Source organism: Corvus moneduloides, chromosome 1 (genome assembly GCF_009650955.1).
Source record: "Corvus moneduloides isolate bCorMon1 chromosome 1, bCorMon1.pri, whole genome shotgun sequence".
Classification (NCBI taxonomy): domain Eukaryota; kingdom Metazoa; phylum Chordata; class Aves; order Passeriformes; family Corvidae; genus Corvus; species Corvus moneduloides.
In genome coordinates this window covers 121,359,180-121,381,558 of record NC_045476.1, presented here as the reverse complement: position 1 = coordinate 121,381,558, position 22,379 = coordinate 121,359,180, and the positions used below count along the sequence as shown (strand labels likewise).

Sequence of the window (22,379 nt, the reverse complement as noted above, 5' to 3'; positions counted from 1 at the left end):
TGATGCAGTCACAGAAATAACTCATGCTACCAGTCACAGTCTTTGCAGACAGTGACAAATATTACGGCCATAGGGCAGGACATAAGGGAGATCATATCTGGACCATGGCATAAGGTGCAGAAGTAGTCACAGTCTGGGAAAAAGGTAAAATTTGAAAGAGATTTAGAGTAAGACTGCATCCCATTAGGACAGTATGGAAAAAAGCCAGGGAGCCTGATTAGCGAATGTCTGCACTGAGCAATGAAGAAGAGCAGTGATGAAAGCCCTGAGATGCCATGGACTTTTATCTGCTCTAGAAGCAGTACATCACAGTGTGGTGCTGATGGGCTGTATTTATTATCTTAAAGTGCATTAAAGTGGATGAACTGCTTCTGGCCCTGAGCTGGTCTTGCTGCAGCACAACAGGTAGACAGATCAGCTGGAGTCAGCAATAGCTCAGGATTCTCTGCACCAAATTTCACTGCACTGCATCGACATCTTCTGTATGAGCTTGGTTTGTGCATTCAGGCACAATGAAAGCTGTCAGGGCATATGATTGCTTGCTATAAATATATCAAGGAGAGGAGGGCAAAGGGGGGGGGGGGGGGGGACTGACACTAGGGCCAAAAAAAAAGTATTTAAGGGCATAACACCAGCACAAAGTCAAATAGGTATAAACTAGTTACAAATAGGTTTAGGCTGGAAATTGCAAGACAGTTTCAAACCATCAGAGCAGTGAGATTTCAGAAGGCTTTCCAACAAGAGGAAGAGAGCCAAAAAGCCTAATTACTTTTAAGATGAAGTTTAAACATTTGTGAAAGGGGTTATATGACATTGCTGCCTGAGGAAACTGGATAAGATTCAGTAACTCAGGCAGTTCTTCCTAAATTCATATTCCTTTGAACGCCTTCCTTCTATGCCATGAGCTCCTTGGTCCTTGGTAGTAGTCACAAGGTTGCCCTAATCTCATACAGCTCAGATCTCTCTTATACTGCACCAGCATTGGGGCCCTCAAACTCCCTGTCAGGGCAGAGAGCTGTGCATGCCCATGTGGAAATGCTTACAGCCTCATGAACCATCCATCCATGAGTTCTCCTTTTGCTTTTGAGTTTCCATGTTAAGTACAGCCTGAGCTCCTGATTCTCGTGAAATGACGAAAGGCCTCAGCTTCCCACTTCCTTCAAACATTTGTCTTCTGGTGTGAAGAGAACCTAAGTTGTTTGTGATCCTGCCCTGATCAGAGACTTTGCTGCACTTGGTGGAGCTGCACTGCAAAGACCACCGTCTCATTTCCTTGCCTCAGTTAAGGAGTTTGACCTTTCTGAGACCTTTTGTCCTCCCTCACTGGACTCTTGAAGCAAAATAAGAAAATGAATAAGGGAAAGACATCTAGCTAAAAGGATTTTTTATCTGTTCAAAAGAGAAAGGTTAGAGTTGGGATCTGTCTGCATAAGAACTTTCCCTCTTGTCTCTTCACTGAAGCTCATGGTACTTAATGGAGCTTTTTTTTTAAACTATTTTAAAGCCTGTTTCTAGAGAGAGCTTTGCATGACAATCTCAGCATCTAGTAAAAATCTTTCTAATCCTCTATTCTGCAGCAAAAAAAAAAAGAGCCTTAAAAAGTTTCAGGTTGTACCTTATGTAATGCAGTAAAACAAAAACACTACTATCTTCTATGCTCCCAATTCTGCAAGGCCAAACCAGGGAGTATGGAGCGGCAGCGCTTTCACACACCCTCTTCCAGCTGGTGCTGCTTTTATGCTGTGTGCTTTAGGAAAAAATCTCCTCTTATGGCCTCAAGTTTTAAATCATCTCCATATGGGTGAGGAAGCATTTTTAGACTAGTAAAATTTTGTTCTCACAATGTTAAAGAGTCCCAAACCAGGTTTGGTTGCAAACTGTGCTTGTACATGACACAGAAGAAAGGGCTGGGAAAAAATTCTGCTCAAAGTGGTGGGAAGAGTGTGGATGCAAGGTACACAAGGCACATAACCAACAAGTGACAATACTTGCTGTAGGGTGAAATCCTTCACTTTTCTGAACAAATGCACAGCAATATCAACCATAGCACTATAGAGAAAAAAATTTTGCTTCTGGTTAGAAAATTAAAATTATATAATTTTCTATTTTTAAAGGGGATTGTGTTTGAAGAATACTTAAAAAATACTACTACTTGATAAGTAAATGTAAGAACAACTACTGTCAAAATTCTGAAAAAGAAATACTGGACAACTGTACAAATTTATCATTGAAAAGAGACAAATATTATACTTTGTTAAATGTTATTGGTCAGATGCACAGGTAAATAGATCACAATTAATTTCAAATGTTGCAAGAATAAATTGTTGGAGCTTGGAGTAAAAGGATACTAGCTGTGAAACATAAGAACCATGAATTTAAAGAATCTTATTCAATGACTGTATCCTAAAAAAATGTAATTACAAGAATTTTCATTTGAGGCTAAAATCTGTGGGGAAGATGTAAAAGATGTGAGATTAAAAATGATTAATTCAGAAGAAGATAGGTATTTCTAGAATGAAGAAACCTTTAAGTCCTGTGTGAGTCCATGCTCTTAATACAAAGTATAGTTTGTATTTAATGTGCAAATGAAAGTGGTGGCTATAACAGGATCCCTGTACATTTGGAATATACCTACTTCCAAGGTATTCCTAACTATAATATTCTATGTTTCTCTTCACCTCTTTTTTTAAAGATCTCTCTCCTCTCATTTTTTCTGCCCTTTCACTTAAACGGTGGTGGTATAAAAACAAACTTGGGACAGACAGGAACCTAACCAATGTGGCGGAGTTATGTATGTTTGCTAACCCACAACAGCCTAATCACTTCAGGGAATGAGGACTGAGAATTTTTTCAACACAAAGTATTAATCACACTTATGATTAGTTCATATTTTTCCCCCCCCCTCTTCAAGATGCTAAAAGGGATGGGGTCACCAAAGAAGATTTCCTTGGGTAGAGAGCTGAGAAGGCAACCCCAGCCTCAGATCCAAGAAAGCCTTGGGGAGTGCTTTTGGAAGGCCTGAGAGAGAAAGGTGAGAGCAGCACTGTTGTAATGGAGCTTACCTGGCTTCTCCACACTGGGAACACAAAAAAGGCCTCAAAAATATGCCTGTGACATGTGCACTGCAGACTCCCACCCTAAATTGTCGAAAAGATATAAAGGTGCCTAAATGAAGACAGGGACTACCCATCTTCCAACATCTCTTCCCTCTCAGGGAAAAAGACAAACAAAATTAAACTCATTCAAGTTGGTTTTGCTCTAGTAGTTGCAACACCATTTGAAAACTGTTTGGTTTCAAAGATATACCAAAAATACCTTCAGGCACTGCAATATTGGGGCTAGGTTAATTTCAACCAAAACTAAGCGCTTAAATGTCAATGGTAAAATAATCTGGTAGCTGTGTGATAGTTGTAGGTTGAGCTTCATAGCCAGGGGAGAGGAGGATATTTCCAAAATCCTAGTCAGGCATTAAGTGGGTGACAGGCCTTGTAGAAATCATCATACAAGTAAGGAATGGTCATTATGTCTATTAAAAAACAGTTGTTGGGAAATAACTTTACCACCCCAGATTCTTCAAGCTTATTCTTGATTTCCCAGACTTGGCTTTCAATGATATAAAACTCATACACTCTATGACTGAATGCAAAAGATTAGTTAAAAAAGTATTTATTTTCTATTTTTTCTGTTATGTTCCATTACAAAAAGAAGCATAACAAAAACAAAACAGAAGATAGCATTTTATTAGTGGTACATTAATGAGCTTAAACAACTAGGTGACTTATGCTTTTCACAAATACATATTACAAACAATCACAAAACCTTAACTAAAAATGAAATAAATAATTTGAATAGCTGTTCTTATTTTTTTAATATTTATAAAATATATAGCACTTTCTATTACATTTTTTCAGTCATTTTTATCCATAACAAATTAAAATTTATGACATATATTGCAAATATGCTAAAGGGATAAGAATAATTAAAAAAACCCTAAGTTCCTGGAGGTATGAAATAATAGATCTGTTAATGTTTATCAATTTATTATCATATATCCAGATTGTGCATACCCTGCAAAAATAGCCATTTCTTCAACTAATATACATATGTTTCTTTATAGTATTATAGGTTTTTAAATGTAAAGCTTCATGGATGTATGCTTCTGTTTTACAGTTGTGCCTAATATGTAACTTTCATTAATATATACTGAATATATTCCATTAGTATATACTAATATATAGACTCACACACACACACACACACACACACACACACACTCATTGCATTATATATTAGCATATACTGAACAGTAAAAGAACAGTGAAAGAATTTCTATAACAGCTGGGATTCCTGTGGAGAAAGTTGTTGAAAGTGGAAGGCATGTATACCATGGCAAAAATTGACAAGGAAATGTAAATGAAAGCATTTTTTTTTACATTATTCAATATATTTCAATAGATTATGTAATGTACTGTAATAATATACAGAATCTGAACAGAAATTTCTTTTTATTCCAGTATTCCTATGTATTTTTCTTTATGATTCCAAGGGGATATGAACCACTGTCTCTGCTAAACTTTCTGAAAATTGAGTCAAGCAAGTAGAAATATGTTGACATTACAGAACTTATTCCAGGAAAATAAAAAAAATTTCCACCTAAGAACCCTCCAAGTCAGGAAAGCACTTAAGCACAGATATTACTTTATTTGCTATAACCTGAGAGTTAATCACACACTCAAGCACTCTTTTGCCCTTGCCATAATCCTTAACACTGTCCCCTGGCAGTGTATGAGGTTTAGAGGCTCCACTATGTAGCTAAGTACAGTTTTGCATCTGTCTGAGCAACAGGAGTGAGGGAACATGGAAGTGTGCTCGGGGACCCCAGAGCAAATATTCAGGTGTGTGTTTGTGGCAGATGGGGAGAAAGATGCACAGGGAGAGGGCTGACCAGCATGGGGTAGCCTGCTTGCAGCCAATACTGTCCTGGTGTGGTGAGGGAAAAAGTGATGCAGAATAACCTGCCCTGGGCAGCATCAGCCTTTTTCAGCTTCATTTTGCCCCTTGCTGCAGCACAGCATCCCCCTTCCGGCACTAAGCTCCTATGGGCTACACTGTGAAGCTCAGCTTTTTAACTTTTTTTCCATGGTGCACGAGCAGCAGCTGCTACAGCCACAGAAAATGCTGGCACCCCAACCTGGCAAGTCTTGCTGTTAGCATCTCAGAGGGGTTTTTCCTCTGGGTTCATTTTAGTTGGGCTGCATGGTCTGAAAGTGCATCAGGACCCAGAACCCATATAGATGTGATGCTTGTTTAGTATCATCCTAAAAGAAACAGCTCATGTGCTTAAAGACTGCTCTGTGATAAGAAGAATTGCATGACTGGCTTTAGGCAGGAGCCTGGCTTAAAAAGCACATTTGTGATAAAATGAAAACACTAAAGTAGAAGCACATCTAGTTCCTTAGAGAAACAGAGAGAGAGAGAGGCATATGTGTGCACCTTCAGAGATCCTAAGCTACATTCTCATCTTGTATTTCCCTTTTGAAGTGCTTCAAGTGCAACCTCAGGCATCTAAGACAGGTACTTGAATTTTGGGAACTTGGAGTCTTTCATGTTTCCCATCATATTGAACTGGTCAGAGGTGAGCGTCTTAAGCTCGGACTCCTAACTGCCTGAGACAGAACTTCTAAAAATCAGCTTTAACTTCTTTTCAGACACTACACGTTTTCAGAGACCAAACCATCACATAAAGAAATGGAAAGTGAAATGCAGTGACTAGCGTTTTCAATATTAAAAAAATTTCTGAAAGCTTTCTTGGAATTGCCAAGAAAGAGTGAAAATTGATCTGAATTTCTAAGGTCAACACTTGTACATTCTCAAGATCTTAAGCCTTTTTAAACATTTTGTCTGATACAAGAAACATCTTAAGGCATTGAATAAACCAAATTCCTTTTAAAGTAACAGGCTGCAGTGTTGACAACTACACGTTTAACTGTGCACTTTGAGGTGTTCTGATAAGATGCCACTTCTAAAATAAATAAATATAATACTGTGGAATCAAGAACTAATTTAGAAAATAAGATTTTTCATTATTCTTTTCTCAAAGCATATTGATGCTGTATATTATTTATTTGCATTCTTAAACTTTAAATGATTTTTAAACTTTAAATGATTGGTTTTAAAAAACAACCCACTTACAACTAGCTCTTCTCCACAAAGTTCTTGTTGCACTTAATTAACATAATAAAATGACCAACAGCTAAAAAATATGCTGATTTTTATTTCAAAGGTGCCTTTGTGCTACTGGAATGCAAAGCTCTCTTGAAAATCTGTAACTGTTATTTTTAAAAATATGTAGGAAATGAAACATATTGATTTACTGATGAAATAAAGAATAAAATATATTCAAATTGGTAACAGTTTCATAGTAATATTATGCTAACTTTATAACCTAGCATATGATTAGTGCTGTGAAGATCAGATAATCTAAAATTCCCATCATAAAGCAAAGCAAATCAACCCAAATATATTTATACTTAAGAGTACATATTTTTGGTATACTATATAACATCACTTCCATAGGCACAGTACCATAAAGAATTTTCTTTATTAAACTTGAAAATATCGTGACATAAAGAGAACAAATTACATATTATGCTATGGGTTGGTTGGTTGGTTTGCTCTTTCTTTTTAAAATATTTGCTTTCACTTGCACAAAGATTTTTAGCAAAAGCTGATGGCTCATTATAATTCTGTTTTTTCATTGTCAATGGGCTGTGTTGACTTACAAAATACTTGTATTCATGATATGTTATGTGTGAAATGACAGGCTGCAACATGAAGCCTGAGTTTTAACATAGGAATTTGAAGTTCACTATGCTTTAAATCGGAACCTCTTGTAGGTATTTAAATGAAAAATGTAGCCATTTAATACGTTTGTACATTTTATTTTGGTATTTCAGGATTAGTTATAACACAGAGTTTAAAATTTTGCATCTTTGGTTCAAGACTGAATTTCTGACCAAGTTGCTCTACAAGGGCAAGGTTGGAAGCAGAGTCACCTCTAATTCTGTGAGGGCACTGCACAAATGCCTGCTGTATTTACAAATCAACACTGAGCTGCAAACAAAGTTATGACATCTTATATTCTCTCAATAACACTTTTCTTCTTGAAAATAAAAGTATTGATGAAGCTCTACCAGTTTAGCCTGTAAACCCCAGTTTACAGGCTAATACGTTTCTTAAATGTTTTATATTTAATGCCCAGCTGCAAAAGTCTCAGTGATGAACACAGGTATTCTACAAACAGAATTCTTGATACAGATATTCAGGGTAGCCTGGTGGGGTCACAAAAGTTCATGTCATTAGCTCCTTTCTGCACAATGAGCATTTTTGTCTAAATTTTTGCGGAGGGCTTTCATATAATGCAATCCCTTCATCTACAGAAATTTGCAATGACTTTGACAATACTTTGTGCTGGTATGGGTTAATGCTACGCTCATTCAAGCATGTCTTTTAAACACCCCTCAGATTCAGTGATGCAACTGCACATAACATGAACAGTGGAAGGAAGAACATTGAACCGGCAGCTGACCAGTTCTAGAGTCTGCTATTGCCAGCAGAGCATTTACTGAGGTGTTAGCACATGGCCACACTGTGACAGCTGAATGCCACAGCAGTGCAGTGAAAGGAAGGAGATGATATGGGAGCACTAAAAACTGTCATTCAAGAATATCAGGCTTCTGTTTTCAGTACTATCAACGCTCTGCCAAAATTTGTGTTTCTGGTATATGCTTTCTAGATGAGGACAATGCCTGAGTTACCATTGTTAAACCTCTAAAATGGTTACAGCTTTAGATTCAAAATATCTGGGGTTTGTGTCAAGAGCAAGCTCAAGATCCTATGGACAGCCATGGTAGTTTTATCTGTCCTTCAGATGTGACCCCCTTATTTAGGGACAATTCTTATAAAAAAGTTCATGATGATATCTATGAAAATGTTGGATTTTGATGACACTTAGAGTATTGAATACCTGGATTGTTGCATCATTCCACTGAATTTAGGATGGAAAATAAATGTGTAGCCCTTGGAGGTGTACTTGTAGAAAGTATGTGTGTACCAAAAGACATTTCAAAATGATAAAAGAGTTGCCCTCCCCCAAACATTTTCAGATTATTTGGAACTAATATCAAGTTAGATCAACTATATTTCAAAGCAATGTTATTCTCACACATGTAAATCCAAATATTTCTAATGCAAAGCAAAAAACAGAGACATTATTTGCTCCTACATTTCATTCATCTTTTGTCCCTGCCTTGCATTTTAAATTGTTCCCGTTTGGATAAGCTCTCCTCTGGCTTCACTTCTGAAGTATTAATCATAATACATAGAAAGGGATGTGACAGAATTACTCTTTTTGCTAAACAAGGAAGATGGTGGCCCTATCTCGTAAGTGTTACTACAAGTTTAAGTGGAGGGGGAAAAAAAGGTAGTTTTGATTTCAATACAATAAACAGAAACCTCACAAACTACTACTGAAAATGTACACCTTTTTTCCATCATCTTTACTGGTGTGTGTCACAGCTCAAAATTAAATTATATTGCAAAATTGCAATTAAACAAAGCTGTTAATTTTAAATTTACAAGTCCTTCATATTTCATCATTAAATGATACTCTGGAACTAGAACTCAATCCAGACTGATACAATGGTCTTAAAAAGCAAATAAATTATGCATTCTGTAATGTATTCTCTGTAGCTTATTCAATTTATTCCTGTCTTTTATTATCTATATATATATATAAGTAATTTATTAAGAATTCAAAGGGTAAAATAATTTTTCAAGAATAATGTAAAATGTCTATTTGTTGAGAGTTTGAGTGGAACAAAAGTTCTACTTATGATGTGAAATGATAATGATAGAAACAATGTATTAGGTGGGTGGTCTCTGAAACAATTTCAAAACCTTGTGAACAAAGACTGTTAGATTTACAATATTTAACAATTGACAAAAAAAAGAGGATGTAAATAGGTGACACAATATTTTTTGTAGTTGCATTAAATTTATAATTAAAACTAAATCCATATGCCGCTATTTTTACTTGAAGAAGTGGGACTTACCCATGAAAAAGTGTTTTTTCTTTTTGTGGCTTGTTTGTTTTGTTTTGTTTTTAATGTATCAGTCCAGTATGGCTATATCTTTGCTGTTGTTACTGTTAGATGGAGAGAACAAAATGGAAAAAGTAGCATGACTCCATGTATGAACACAAGTATGAATTTACAACAGTGCTAAAGTGCTTTCTTGTTTGAGGAGATACTTACACAACTGCCTTTTCATGCTTATCTCCTTTGTCACCACGTACTGTACGCTTGCTGCTTGCTCTCACTTATAATATAATGATAGGGCATCATGTTCATACTCAGAGTTTAGTATATTGTCATTAAAAAAATCTGAAAACAGGAGAATGACAATTCCATTTGTGTATTATTACAGCAATTTGAAAATTTTATTAAATACTCAAGTGCTTCATTTCGCCATTTATTCCTTTGCTTCCAGTGTTGCTTAAAGCACTATGTAAGTACAAATAGATAATATTAAAAGCATATCCATCCTATTCTGGGGTTTTGACTAGGATTACTTACTGATGTCTTGCAGAACCAAGATGAAATTACGATCCCATGTGACCATTTATCTGCTGATGCTGCAAGATGTCTTGCCTCCAGGATTGGTTTCCACATACATGGTTCACCAAAGGTCTAAATCTTATGAATATTTATACATTTTTATGTCTCGTTGTTAAGTGGCAGTGCTGTCATGGGGGATATCAAGTAGAATACTTTAATTTGCCAGTACCAGAAGTTGTGGGAGCAGCAGAAGCTGTGGCTTGGCTGCCTACATACAAAGGGTCCAAACAAGCCACTTTGGCTGCAAAGAATGAGTGGATACAGTGAAGGACTGCAAACAGGTTAGAAAACTCCAGCTCCTGGAAGTGAAAAAAAAAAGATTAAACATGAAACAGAACACCCCACAGACATTTAACCAGGAATGAACCACTATACCAACAGCAAAAATTTTAATAACATGATGTAATTCTGCTAATGTGCCTTAATTCTGCATTATAGGGACTTAGACACGGAACATTCAGTAAATAATTGCTTGGAGGCTAAGATGGACAAATTTCTGGATTAAGTGCCTCCATAGAAATAGGAGATCCTGCTAGCTAAAGGGGAAAAAAAGTGACACTATATAATTTTTATTTTGCCTCAGGTTAATGCAAATCTGGCACTTTTGCAGGTTAATTTCAATAGAAACTTAATGGCTGCACTGTAACAGACTACACACCTCTGGACTACTATTATTTAACCAACTTAGCCACAAAAATAACAATGTTAAGTTCCACATATATTACATTTGTTCATCATGTCTCCTCACATTATTAATCAGCTATTAAATCACACTATTAAATCAGCTCTTTTCTTACCTGTTCTTTAATATATGTATATACATATATATATATAAAGAGGACATATTTTCAAAACATGCTACTATCACACAGTGATAATTTGGATCTGTTATTGGACCAAAAAAGGAACATACTCCATGTTTTAAATTTATTAGGACTATTATACAAATTCCTTATTTTTCTGCCATAATTTACATTTCTTTATAGCCCCCTCAGCATGTGACTAGACTAGCTTGGACTTTTTTAGACACCACTAGAGAGGAAATAAATAAAAACTACTTTTTTTTTTTTTTTTTAACATATATAATTTTCTCCTTTATGTCTAATTGTCTTTATCTGATCAATTTTTTTAGGTTACCTTCAGTATGTGTTTTTGAAGCTGGTATATAATCAATAAGTATCTCTTGCATTTGAAAGCAATTACTGAGGTGCTTCAATATATATAAGTCTAGGCAAAGTGGTATAGAGTTTACATCTTTCTGCTTTGATTCACTGCCCATACAGATTTTTTCACTGCAACATGAAGCCAATAATTGATATCTGTGGTATATTCTACTTGTCTTTCTGCCTAGCACTGGTATTTCCAGGCTATGTAGTGCCAGGGCTTTGCTCTTTTTTTTTTTAGAAGAATATTGAAACAGTTGTAAATTCAACAAAAATTGCTAAATCTCTCTAAATGACATCAACCTGCAATTTTCTGACTCTTGAGATTTCCTGGAAGACATTACTTTGTAGAATACACGGAGACATTCACAAATCCCTTGTGTGTGAGGGACAACAGTATGAAAGCAGACAGCTGGATGAGCAGATTGTCCAATGATGTACTGAATGGGTGAAGTTTTGTTCAGGTCTCCTACAGCCTCAGCAGATGTCCTTCAGACATGCTCAGAAATAAATTGATAACATCCCACAAGGTTCTTTAAAGTCCCCTGACGACAAATTCTTAATAAAGAAGATAAAGTTTATGCCAAGTTTCACAAACCTGCCAGCTGTGTCTATATAAAAAAAATCCATTTAGAGATATTCTCAGTTTTAAACCTGGAGAGAAGGGCAATTTTATCACTATGTCAAGGTGGATTTTTCTCTCCCTCAAATTTCAAAATAAGAAAATTTATCATAGAAAAGAAAACAGTGGACATTCAAAGACGAGGAAACAAGGAATTATGGAAGTTATTTCAGAATAACAACTGGGTCATTGGAAGTAAGTTACTTTTCAGTTAACTTCATTTTATTAATATATTTATTTACCCTTTTGGTACTACAAAAAAATACCTGAAGCTTAAGATAAGGGAATAAATATTTAGAGGAACTGTGAAATATTTTTAATATCAATTGCATGCATTATCTGTAGAAAGGCTACAATTCCCCCTATGTCTCAACAAGATAATCATATTAAAACAAATGTTACAGTTTGAGAACTGTTGAAGTCAATTAGGTAAAGTGCAAGCTGAACGTAGTTACTATCATAATTACAGCTACTGGACACTGAATTTTCACAGTGCATGAGTATAATTATTACCAAGAGTTATCACAGGTGTTTCTGCAATAATAACACATCAGGAATATCCACTGCTCAATGGACCATCAAGGGAAATGGGTGAGGCAACAGAACAGCCTCTGAAGGTCCCACTTGATAACTGTTATTAATAGTAATGACACAATGTGGAAATTACCTTAAATGCAAAGAAGAGCATTAAGAAGTCAGCAAATGCTCAATTATTATTTGCAATGAAACATTATTCCTATTTCAATGAAGACATGCATTTTTAACTGGAAATTAAAGCAATGTGAAGCACAGTAGGCTGACTGGTGTGTGGCAAGTACATGAGGGCCTGATTAATGGCTGCAACTCAATTCCCAGGAGCCTGATTGATGGGAACAGGATCTATCAGGAGCAACGCTTTGCAGGCAGATTAGCCTAATCACAAGAAAGCTTAACAAACAGATAAGACTCCATGTAGAGCTGCTGACAGACAAAACATGCCCTCACTTCTGCTGGGAACTTGCACTTTTAGGTGCCCCCAGGTTGGCACTACTGCCAGCAGACAGGAACCCACAGGCTTTCGTGCAACCCCAGCCACCCTGTTTGTTTCTGTATACACTGTCCTCAGCCATACTTTTGTCTGAATACGCTTTCATCTAGGCAGGGTAGTGTGTACTGTACACACAGTTCAGATGAAGTTTCAAGTGAACAAACAAACTAACCATAAGAAACCTAAAGAAATACGCAGTTAAACTACTGAAGTTAAAACCAGTGGAGAAAGTCACATGCTCTGGATCCTCCAAAAAGCAAAGAAATCCTAATTTAAGCCACATCTACTTGTCCATGCACAAATACATGATTTACTATTATTACAATTTCCAGACTGCTGTCCGTATACCTTACCTAAGACCCTACTCTCCTAGGAATATCAGTATACCCTCTGGTCTTCAAATTGTCTTTCTAAGCTATCACTTGATTAAACTGCTCTCACTCTACATTGCTGTCAGTATATCAGAAACTTCCAGATTATTAACCTGAACATTTGCAGTTCCTGCAGAGGACAATGTAAACAGGCAAAAAGAAATGTGAGGAAGATGCAGTCATTGAGAAGGTCAGAAGCGTATGGGAATTCTAGTAGCCTTTCACAAAGAAAGTCTGGATTGAAAGGACAGAGGAGAAAAGAGAAAACAGAAAGAGAGCTTCTCCAAAAAAGAACAAACCCCAGCAATCTCTTATTGCATTGCATTATACATATATTATGTAGTATGATACAACATAAATGACACATTTACAAAATTAGGCAACTGCATGTTTCTAAGTATCCACGGTATGTTTAAAAAGTCTTCTCTTTCATCCATATATAAACAGCTGATATGAGAAGATATTTGCTCATCAGAAGTGGTGTTACGTGGTTTCTCTATATTTGCAAAGAATCTGATCTAAAATAGATATTAGACAAATCACGTGCAAAATATGGGGAAACTAAAAACTGAACCACACAAACCAGCACAAGTCAGAAATCTGAACTCAAAAATTCTGTACTCTAAATGTGAAGAGCATTGTGATGCTCACAGAAAAACCCTCAAGGCTAAGAACAAGGATTAATTTAAAATTGCACTTTGGAGAACAGACTTGAGCAGAAGTGTCAGTCTGGAAAACGATGCAAACACCCATCAAGTCACCCTGCGACAGTAGAAATTGGGGTATTCTGTTCACAGTGATGTGATGAGTAGTCATTCAGGCTATTTAGATTAGATTTCTATACAAGATAATTTCAAGTACAAGTTAATTGGCATTAATTAATACTAAGGTAGTATTAATTTATAGTAAGATTAATGTGAAATCCTTGAAGTTAAACTTCTTCCTTTGCAGATACCACATCTGTGCCTTCTTTGGTTTTCCATATTCAAATAGACAAAGACAATTGACTGGAGCTTCATCCTGATAAACTTATTTTTGTACCCACTTCAGTTTTTTACTGCTCATCTTAGGAGTTCAGCCAATCTGTGAACAATAGCTCACCTGATGCAGCACAGCAGTGTGGCCTTACCTGAGTTTTTCTGACAGAACTGTTGTGCTGCAAGTTGGGGGAGGTGCAAGCACAGACTGAAGTGTAGCTTTTGAGTTATACATGTTTTACAAAGCACAGAGACTCTCAGTTCACAGTTTGGTGAAAATTCAATAATGTAATAAGATGCTGGTTTTTATACACATTACTTACTGCTATGTTTGGAGGCACATATTTATATCTCAAAACAGGAACTCTCTCTATTTTGTCAGAAAAGCCTAATACTTAAGTAAAATTGAAGATAACAGCACTCTGAGTTTATTACAGTCCTGAGATTGTGTATCACCTCTGGAAGCTGCTGTGATACTATTGAGGCACTAATGGATCATTAAACAATAGCTAAACAAACAGGTAAACAGATAAGTAACTAGATAGGAAGGTCTAAGTGAATCCCTTTGTGCCTTACAGACACAGAGAAAGCTTTGCCCTTCTGTGCTTAGTTTTTTTTAACCCAAGCCAAACAGCTCAGTAAGAACAAATACAGGGACACATTGGCTCCACATTCTGTCAAGCTGACAGCTTTATTTTGTAGCTCTCACTCATAAAAATTTTGTCTCACTGAGCAAACTTGTGCAGTATCTCCTGCTGAGTGACAGCCGGGAAATAACCTACAGATTGGAATGTCTAAGGGGTATCAGTGATTAATGTTGCCCTTAAGTGGTTTCCTTGTCAGAAACCACTTAGACCTTGCCTTAGATACCTTTTAAGTTAGGTGTTTGCTTTCAGGCACCCTGCCATAGACCCACTGGTGTGACCTATGATAATTATTGTTCAGATTTTTAGACTGGAACTGCTTAAATCCATGAGGAAACACTTCTTTTATTCTAAATTATATATCTTTGTAGTAATATGATTTAACTTAGAGAGAAGCCAAACAAAAGCATGAGAGCAGTGTCTCTACCAAAAAAAAAAAAAACAAGGCAGTATTTGGAATGTATAAATACCTAAAACTATTTTAAAGCTGAAAAAAACTGTACAGAGAAATAAATTAAACTATAACCAAATCTTTAGCACCTGTTGTATGTCTCAAAGCATGCTATTTTGAATTTTTAAGTCAGGCATTAAGCAAACTATAAAAAATTTTGTTATAAAAATATTAGCTATTCAGTGTCAGCGAAGGACTTTCTTTCACTTAGGAATATAACTCTGGTGGCAAGTGCTTTTCTCAACAACAACAAAAAAGTTAACTGATGAATGTATGTGGTGCTGAACTTTATCCCAAAATGTACTTTGCCTAGATTTTTCTAACGTTAATACTGATATCTCTGTATATTCACCAGAATACAGAGGAGATGTTGGACAATTATGAAGATAATATGGTTAAAATTTAAAATACTGATGCATACCTATTTTTTTCCCAAGCAATGCATATCTACAAGTTGAAATGCATTTCTAGAATAAAAAAAAATTATCTAAGTATGGATCAAAATTCAATAGCTGAGCATTCTGACACTCTTGATTCTACAGATCATGAGTAAGTGTTCTAAAGCTAAAGAGTATTATCACACAGGTTCAACGTGCCATAATCACACACACCTGGGAAAGCATGAGATACACAAAATGTTCAGTATTATAAATGAAGGAAGACAGGAAGCATTTGGATTTTGATAACTCATATTTTTCTGTGAAGCAATTATATAGAACCATCAAATCATCTAGGTTGGAAGGATGTTTAAGATTATCAAGTCCAATGGTTAATCCAGAACTGCCAAGTCCACCACTAAAACATGTCCCTAGGTGCCATGTCTACACATCTACCCCGTCCCTCTGGGGATGGTGATCCTGCCACTTCCCTGGGCAGCCTGTTGCAATGATTGACAACACTCCTGGTGAAGATATTTCTCCTAATATCCAATCTAAACCTCCCCTGTGCAACTTGAGGCCATTGCATTTTGTCCTATTGCTTGTTACTTAAGGGAACAGGCTGACCCCACCTAGCTACAATCTCCTTTCAGACAGTTGTAGAGTGAAATGAGATTCCACCTGACCGCCTTTTCTCTAGGCTAGACACCCTCAGCTCCTAATCAGACTTGTGTTCCAGACCCTTCACCAGCTCTGTTGCCCTTCTCTGGACTCACTCCACCACCTTAATGTCCTTCCTGTAGTGAGTGGCCCAAAACTGAACACAGTATTTGAGGTGTCTGGAGAGTTACCTGCCATGCCCTGCTTCCACATTACTGCTTGGGAACGAGTAAGTGAAGAGCCCTAATACATTGGTGTAACAACTCCTCAAATTTTTGGTTTTATTCTCCGCTGAGTTCTCATTTCATGACATTCTGATTATTCCCCGTGTATTATAACTGGGGAAAAAACCAAATAGAATCATAAAGAAAATGTTACACTCTATTTCCTGTTACAGCAGTGGGTCTCCAGGCCAGCTGCAAAACAGAGCTACATTTAACAGGTGATGATAGCTGTGGTCATGAATATTCATCACAACCTTTAACAGATGTTTTACAAAAGTTCCATCCTCTGATTTCAAATGAAGCCTGCATACAGTATTCATGAAATCTGGCATTACAAGTATTTCTGAAAATCTGATTACTGTTTCCTAATGACTCAACAGTTCCACAAATAGCTATACCTCTAACTCAGGAATGTAAAGCAAAAAAAAGTAGAGGCTAGACTGTTCCACCTCTCCTCATGCTGAATAGTGCTTTAAATCTATGAAAGGTTTAAATGATACACAAGGGGGTTATCCACAAAATTTTAAGTTAACCAGTGCTGAAAACATATTACCCAAGAACCTTCACATTCATTTTACAGACACATTTATCTACATTTCTTAGACTAAGCAACATACTTGATGTGTAAACAAATTGGAATGGATAGAACAGCTCACTATAAATGCCACAGCACCTTCCAAAGAGAATATAATCTGACTTCTTTGCATATAGTTGGCATGCTTTGATCACCAAGAAAATTAATTAAAAGCAACAAATTTTTATTTCCAAATTGAGTAATGTGAAAGTTTAAATTTAGAGTAAAGAGGAGCAACCAGGGAACATGACAGCATATTAATAAGCATGCTACCAGGCTTGTATTAATACTCTGCTTTCATAAGGTGGAAAGTAGAATTTCTACCTTAATAAAAGTTTGGCAGAAGTTTTTAGAACTCAATTTGAGTGGGAATAACAACAGGTACAATAAAGGCACCAGGATACCTCTAAGGCTTATGTATATCCAACATACTTATGTATCTCTAAGTGATTTATATGACAGATATAATTTAAAACATGAAACAAAAAAAAAGAAAACTATTTTTTTTCAAAAATTAGATTTCATTCTTTGGTTTTATTTTTTAAAAAATGTAATTCAGTATTAAAAATTTATTCTAGTTTTACCAATTAAAAAAAAAAAAAACGAAACCAAAAGCCCCCAAATCCCCAAACACCCCAACAGTGTGCAATTCTTGGACTCTTATGAATTTTCGTCAGTGCTAAAATCATGTCTAATATGACAGAAATAGAAGAGAGATATTAGAAAAATAATGATGATTTTCATCCTTCATCTGTACATAAGAGCATGATAAAAGTTTACAATTACTTCTTTAAGAGAAAGTCATCCTCATGACATTATGTTAAGCTTTATTTTCTTATTAAAGCTGAAAAAAACCTTCTTTACTATTAAAAAAATTTCTGAAGGAAATCAGAAATAAGAACATATTTATCCTTGAGATGCAGCAGAACATGAAAGTATCAAAACCATGGTCCTCACATTTTATTGCCATTGATTTAATGGGAATTATATTTAATGGGAATTATATTTAATGGGAATTATATTACTTACCTTTATTTTATTGAGTAAAACATTCAAAATCAAGTAATAGCTGCTGGGTAGAAAATAATTAACACCAAACATAAAGAGACATGGAGGAAGAAAATATAGATGCTTAATGTAGCTATTGGCCTTCAAACTCATAACTGCCCCCAAAACAATGCATTTTTTTCTTTATATAGTTTTTTATAAATGTTATTATTATATGTAGAGTATTTTATATTCTGCATATTTAGCACTTACGGACAATTTATTTAACCATGTCCTTTTTGCTCATGGAACCGTATTGTTATCACATTCGCTCAGCAATTTTGTCTCTGACATGGTGAGGAAAAATGGCTTTATAAAGTAAAGGCTTTAAAAACAAGGCTTAGACATGGACGAGAAAATAGTCTTCAGGTTTACACTAAAATTTGAATTCTAGTCAAAAAAGAACTTTAAGCTGACTCTAAGGCAGTTCCACTTATCACAGACCTGGGGAGATCACTTCTCATATATATTGGGACAGTGAATGCCCTTGTCCTCAAAAGACATAAACTGAAGTAAGCATAAATGTCTCACGGCTATAGTTTTCATGAACTAACTCTTCAATCAAAAGCACAACTGAAAATACAACTTTTCTGATTTTGCATTAGAGACAGACACAATGCTTCAGTCTTGTAAGGAAATATATATTTAATCCACTTTTTTTCTCTCTGAGAAACAAAAACAGATTTTAAACCTTTGCTGAGTTTTGTTCCCAGGTTGACTTAAGGATATATTTTCCACCATTTCTTCATCATACAATTATAGGGTGAAAACCACTGTATTGAAGCTCTCAGCTTTATCACAATGACAAAGAGGAGAGTTGGAAAACATGCCTAAACCCATATATCCCATAAATCCTGTATTTTATTATTTTTAAATCTAATTACACCTTTCAAAAGACTTTTAACTAGATAAAAGTAATTTGTTCAGTTTTCTTCAATTTCATTGGTTTTCTTTGCATTCTTTGTGCATTAACCTAATATTTCCAAGTTACTTAGTTTATTACACTCCTCTACTCCCCTAGCTGCTTTGAAAATTGCATATCACCTTTATACAAACAACATATTATTTTTACCTTCGCTTCAATTTGTTTAGTATCTTGGTTTTGGAACAAAAATTTGATTTTGCTCTTCCCATCATCTGAAGAACCTTTGAGCTGGGAAAACTTGTACCTCCAAAGCACAGCCTAAAGGGAAAAAAATAACAATAAACAAATATAAAAAATCTTACACAAGCAAGTCAATGTAGTTATCACTGAAAATTGCATTAGAAATAGCTGATCTCCTTCCACTTCCACAGGAACTTTTAACACCTCTATGGTACATAATTAAATAAATGTAGTGTTCTGTGGTCAGATGTCCCTTTAATCATACAGATATATTATGCTTTGGCAGTGCTTGAATAACATCTGTCAGACTACATTTTTGAAATTTACCCTGAAATTCCTTTATCTGCATTTAATACTGATTAAACACAAAAGAGAAAGATTTTTTCTTCTGATGATCTGTGGATTACCTACTCTATCTGAAGTGTTGATCTGACATACAAGCCCCCACTTTCCGTATTGAAAAAGTCTACTATTAACATAAAGGGCATGTCATACTAAAAACAAATACCTATTTTTAAATGATAAAATATCAAAAGAAAGCTCTGTAATGAGAACATATTTTGAGTTTATTTATGAGAGCTCTAATGAGGAATTTGAGTAAATCATTAATTCTAAACATATCAGTGGCCTTTCAAGTAATTATATTATGAATTGCATTGTCTGGTTGAAAAAGACAGACTGCCTTACAAAATAAATATACAATTAAGAAAATTTACAGCTGTCTAGAAAAACATCTTTTAAAAAACATATCTAGTGTGGATTTATGTAGAAAAACCAGTTTCAAACTACTTTGCTTAAAAATGGAAAAGAGCTATTTTTGTTGCAAAGCTTTTCAACATCATTTAAAGATATCCCCCACCCTCCAGATATTTTGGATTGTTAAAATTTTTCATCGTGATTCCAATAGTATTTCACATAATTAGGAGGTCATCATCACTCACATTGTACTACTGCTTTGATGAACATTAGCTTCACAGGCATTGAACAACACAGAAACTTAAGGCAACTCTCTTGTCTAAGGGTTTGTAAATTATTTCCTCTCAGCAGTGTAGAATGACACTTCCACCTGTGCCCTTAGTCTTTATCTATGAATGATTTACTGTCTACTGGGAATTAAACAGAATATGGGGGAGGTCAAATTTTTAACTGTCCTAAATCTATGCAGGCCCCTTGGCCTCAGGATGTCTTGATCTCTATGTCAATGATTCGCAAAAATCTCAACCCTGCACCAAGCTGAATAAAGTTTGCTGTGTTTGCCTTAGCAACCTGACGAGAAAAGAAACCACAAGGGCAGCATCTTAACTGTGCACTAAACACAAAGCAAGCACTAGAATTTTTCTCCAAAATTCTCTCTATATTGTTGCCCCTTCCAGATAAAAAGAAGAACCCTAGTCTCAGCACCACTTTCATTCTCTGTGTGCATGTGACATCTGCCATAAACAGAGTTAAGGACATTCTGTTACAGATAAACTAGAGGAATTTGGCAGTTTATGTGAAAATATATCCTATTTGTTTCAAATGTTGTCCTCCTGAGCCCACCAATACCTGCTACAGAAAATAGAATAGTTTCCCTCATCCCTGTGTGTGTGCAATTCCTTTGACCTTGTTTGAGCAAAGATGTTTATTTATATTGTACAAATAGTGAGGTAAGAACAAAACAAAGCAAAACAACCCAGTATATAATATCAATCTGGTAGTTTTATTCCTACCTACTTTGTAAACTCCTTTTTATTTTACAGATCTATGTAACTCAACAAATCTTGTCAGAAGACCAAAACCATTGCCTTTCTGCAGGGACAGAAAATCCACTTAAGTATGCCATTTCCTGGATGAGAAATGTAAAGGCCACTGATTGTCTCTTTATCTCAAGAGAAAACAATCAAAGCAATGAGCTGTCATCTTTCTCTTCTCTGATGACCTATGGAGAGGCCCGGAGAGAGATGTAGCATTAACAAAAACCCTTAGATGTGCAGGCAAAATCCCAGAGTACCTGGCCTTATTCCAAGTCAGATTAAGTTGGAATGAAGGATGTATAGAACTTTGGTACTTTGACATCTCCACGCAGTTTCGCCATGCATTTTGTTCCCATTTAGAGGAAAGAGAATGACAGTCACACCAAACCACAGGCACAACTCAGGAACACACTTCAATACATGCATAACATTGGTTTTGGACACTCCTACTTGGCAAGGGCTCTTACTTAAGGACACTGCAAAACCAGGTCCATAGTGTGGAGAGAACTAATCCCAACAGAACTGTACTTCAACATCAAGATATTAAAACAAGCTCCTAGAACTGACAGTCTCTGCAGAGACCACTAAATACTCTTCATCTAAAGTGTGAAGAGTAAAAATGCTGTTGACAATGCATGAAATGATTCCCACATGAAAGAATTATCTGCTCCTTTTGAGTGTTCTTTAACAAATTGCACACCCTTTCCCTCAAAGATTTTCACACATGGGGATGGTGTTTTACAAAAATAAGAATAGGGAAAAGTGAGTTTCAAGTTACTAAGTCAGGAATACAAAGTAGTTCAAGCTAGTCACCCTGGCTATTTCTTTTTCTAGAGAATCCCTGAATAACAATTCCTACATTCTGGTTTAAACTGGGAAGAACTGGTTCATTATGATAAACTCTGGATGTGTGTCTACTTCAATATACTATACTACATTAAAAGTGTAACAGCTAGCTTAAACCATTTAAACTAGATGTTCAAATTCTAGATAGCAAAAATTGGGTAAATTAGTTAATCATGTGCCCAGTAAGATCGATTTAAATCCTTTCTCCTACAAAGAGGCTGAAGTGCTACCCTGTGTAGCCAGAACTGCACATTTTGCCTGTGTAGCACATGTATCAGGGATGCAGAATGCTGTGACCACAGTCACATCGCTCTTAAAATAAAGAGTCTTGGGGATCACTGGATTAATTCCTCTGGTTTTATATGTTCTGAGTGTGGTTCTTTTCTTCTTTTCATTTTCATTGCTGCAAAATCCATAAGCAGTGAACAGTGAACAGACTTATCCTTTTTCAACGACTACTTCATGGTGCCAAAGTAAGAAAGGAGAGACCAGAACCGCTCACCTGAGCACCCAGTTTCACACAAACGTGCAACTACAGCAGAGACATTAACACATGAGAGACAGAGAGTTTCATGTGTTGTCTTTCATCTTTCTGTGGGCTGGCTTCAGTGTTACAGTGCTCACTGGGGTGACTCTTCTGAATTCTAATTTTAAAGGCTAATTCTCCTGCATTAGTCATAGATATCCTTGGGAATACTGATCAACACCAATGTCACAGTCATTTTTTTGCTCCTCAGAACCATTTGTTGAATGCTTGCCTCAGGAAGTCAACATAGGCTGTTATCATTTTGTACAAATATATATATGTATACGTAGTGACTTTTAACCAATAAGTGCACTTGTAAAACATGCTGGCTTTTTCACAAACTGGTAAACACCTA

At 35.9% G+C, this 22,379-nt stretch overlaps 1 protein-coding gene across 4 annotated transcripts in view; it reads right to left on the bottom strand.

The window, feature by feature from the left end:
* Window positions 1–3,650: 3,650 nt before the first annotated feature.
* Window positions 3,651–22,379, bottom strand: part of SNTG1 (syntrophin gamma 1) — a 335,889-nt gene continuing 317,160 nt past the window's right edge. For all 4 annotated transcript variants that reach the window (XM_032125031.1, XM_032125012.1, XM_032125003.1 and 1 more), the window contains 2 exons: window positions 18,887–18,997; window positions 3,651–9,976 (listed from right to left, as the gene is read on the bottom strand). In XM_032125031.1, coding sequence (XP_031980922.1) covers window positions 9,818–9,976; window positions 18,887–18,997 — 270 coding nt within the window. In that variant the 3' untranslated portion in view covers window positions 3,651–9,817. The remainder of the gene's footprint in view (window positions 9,977–18,886; window positions 18,998–22,379) is intronic.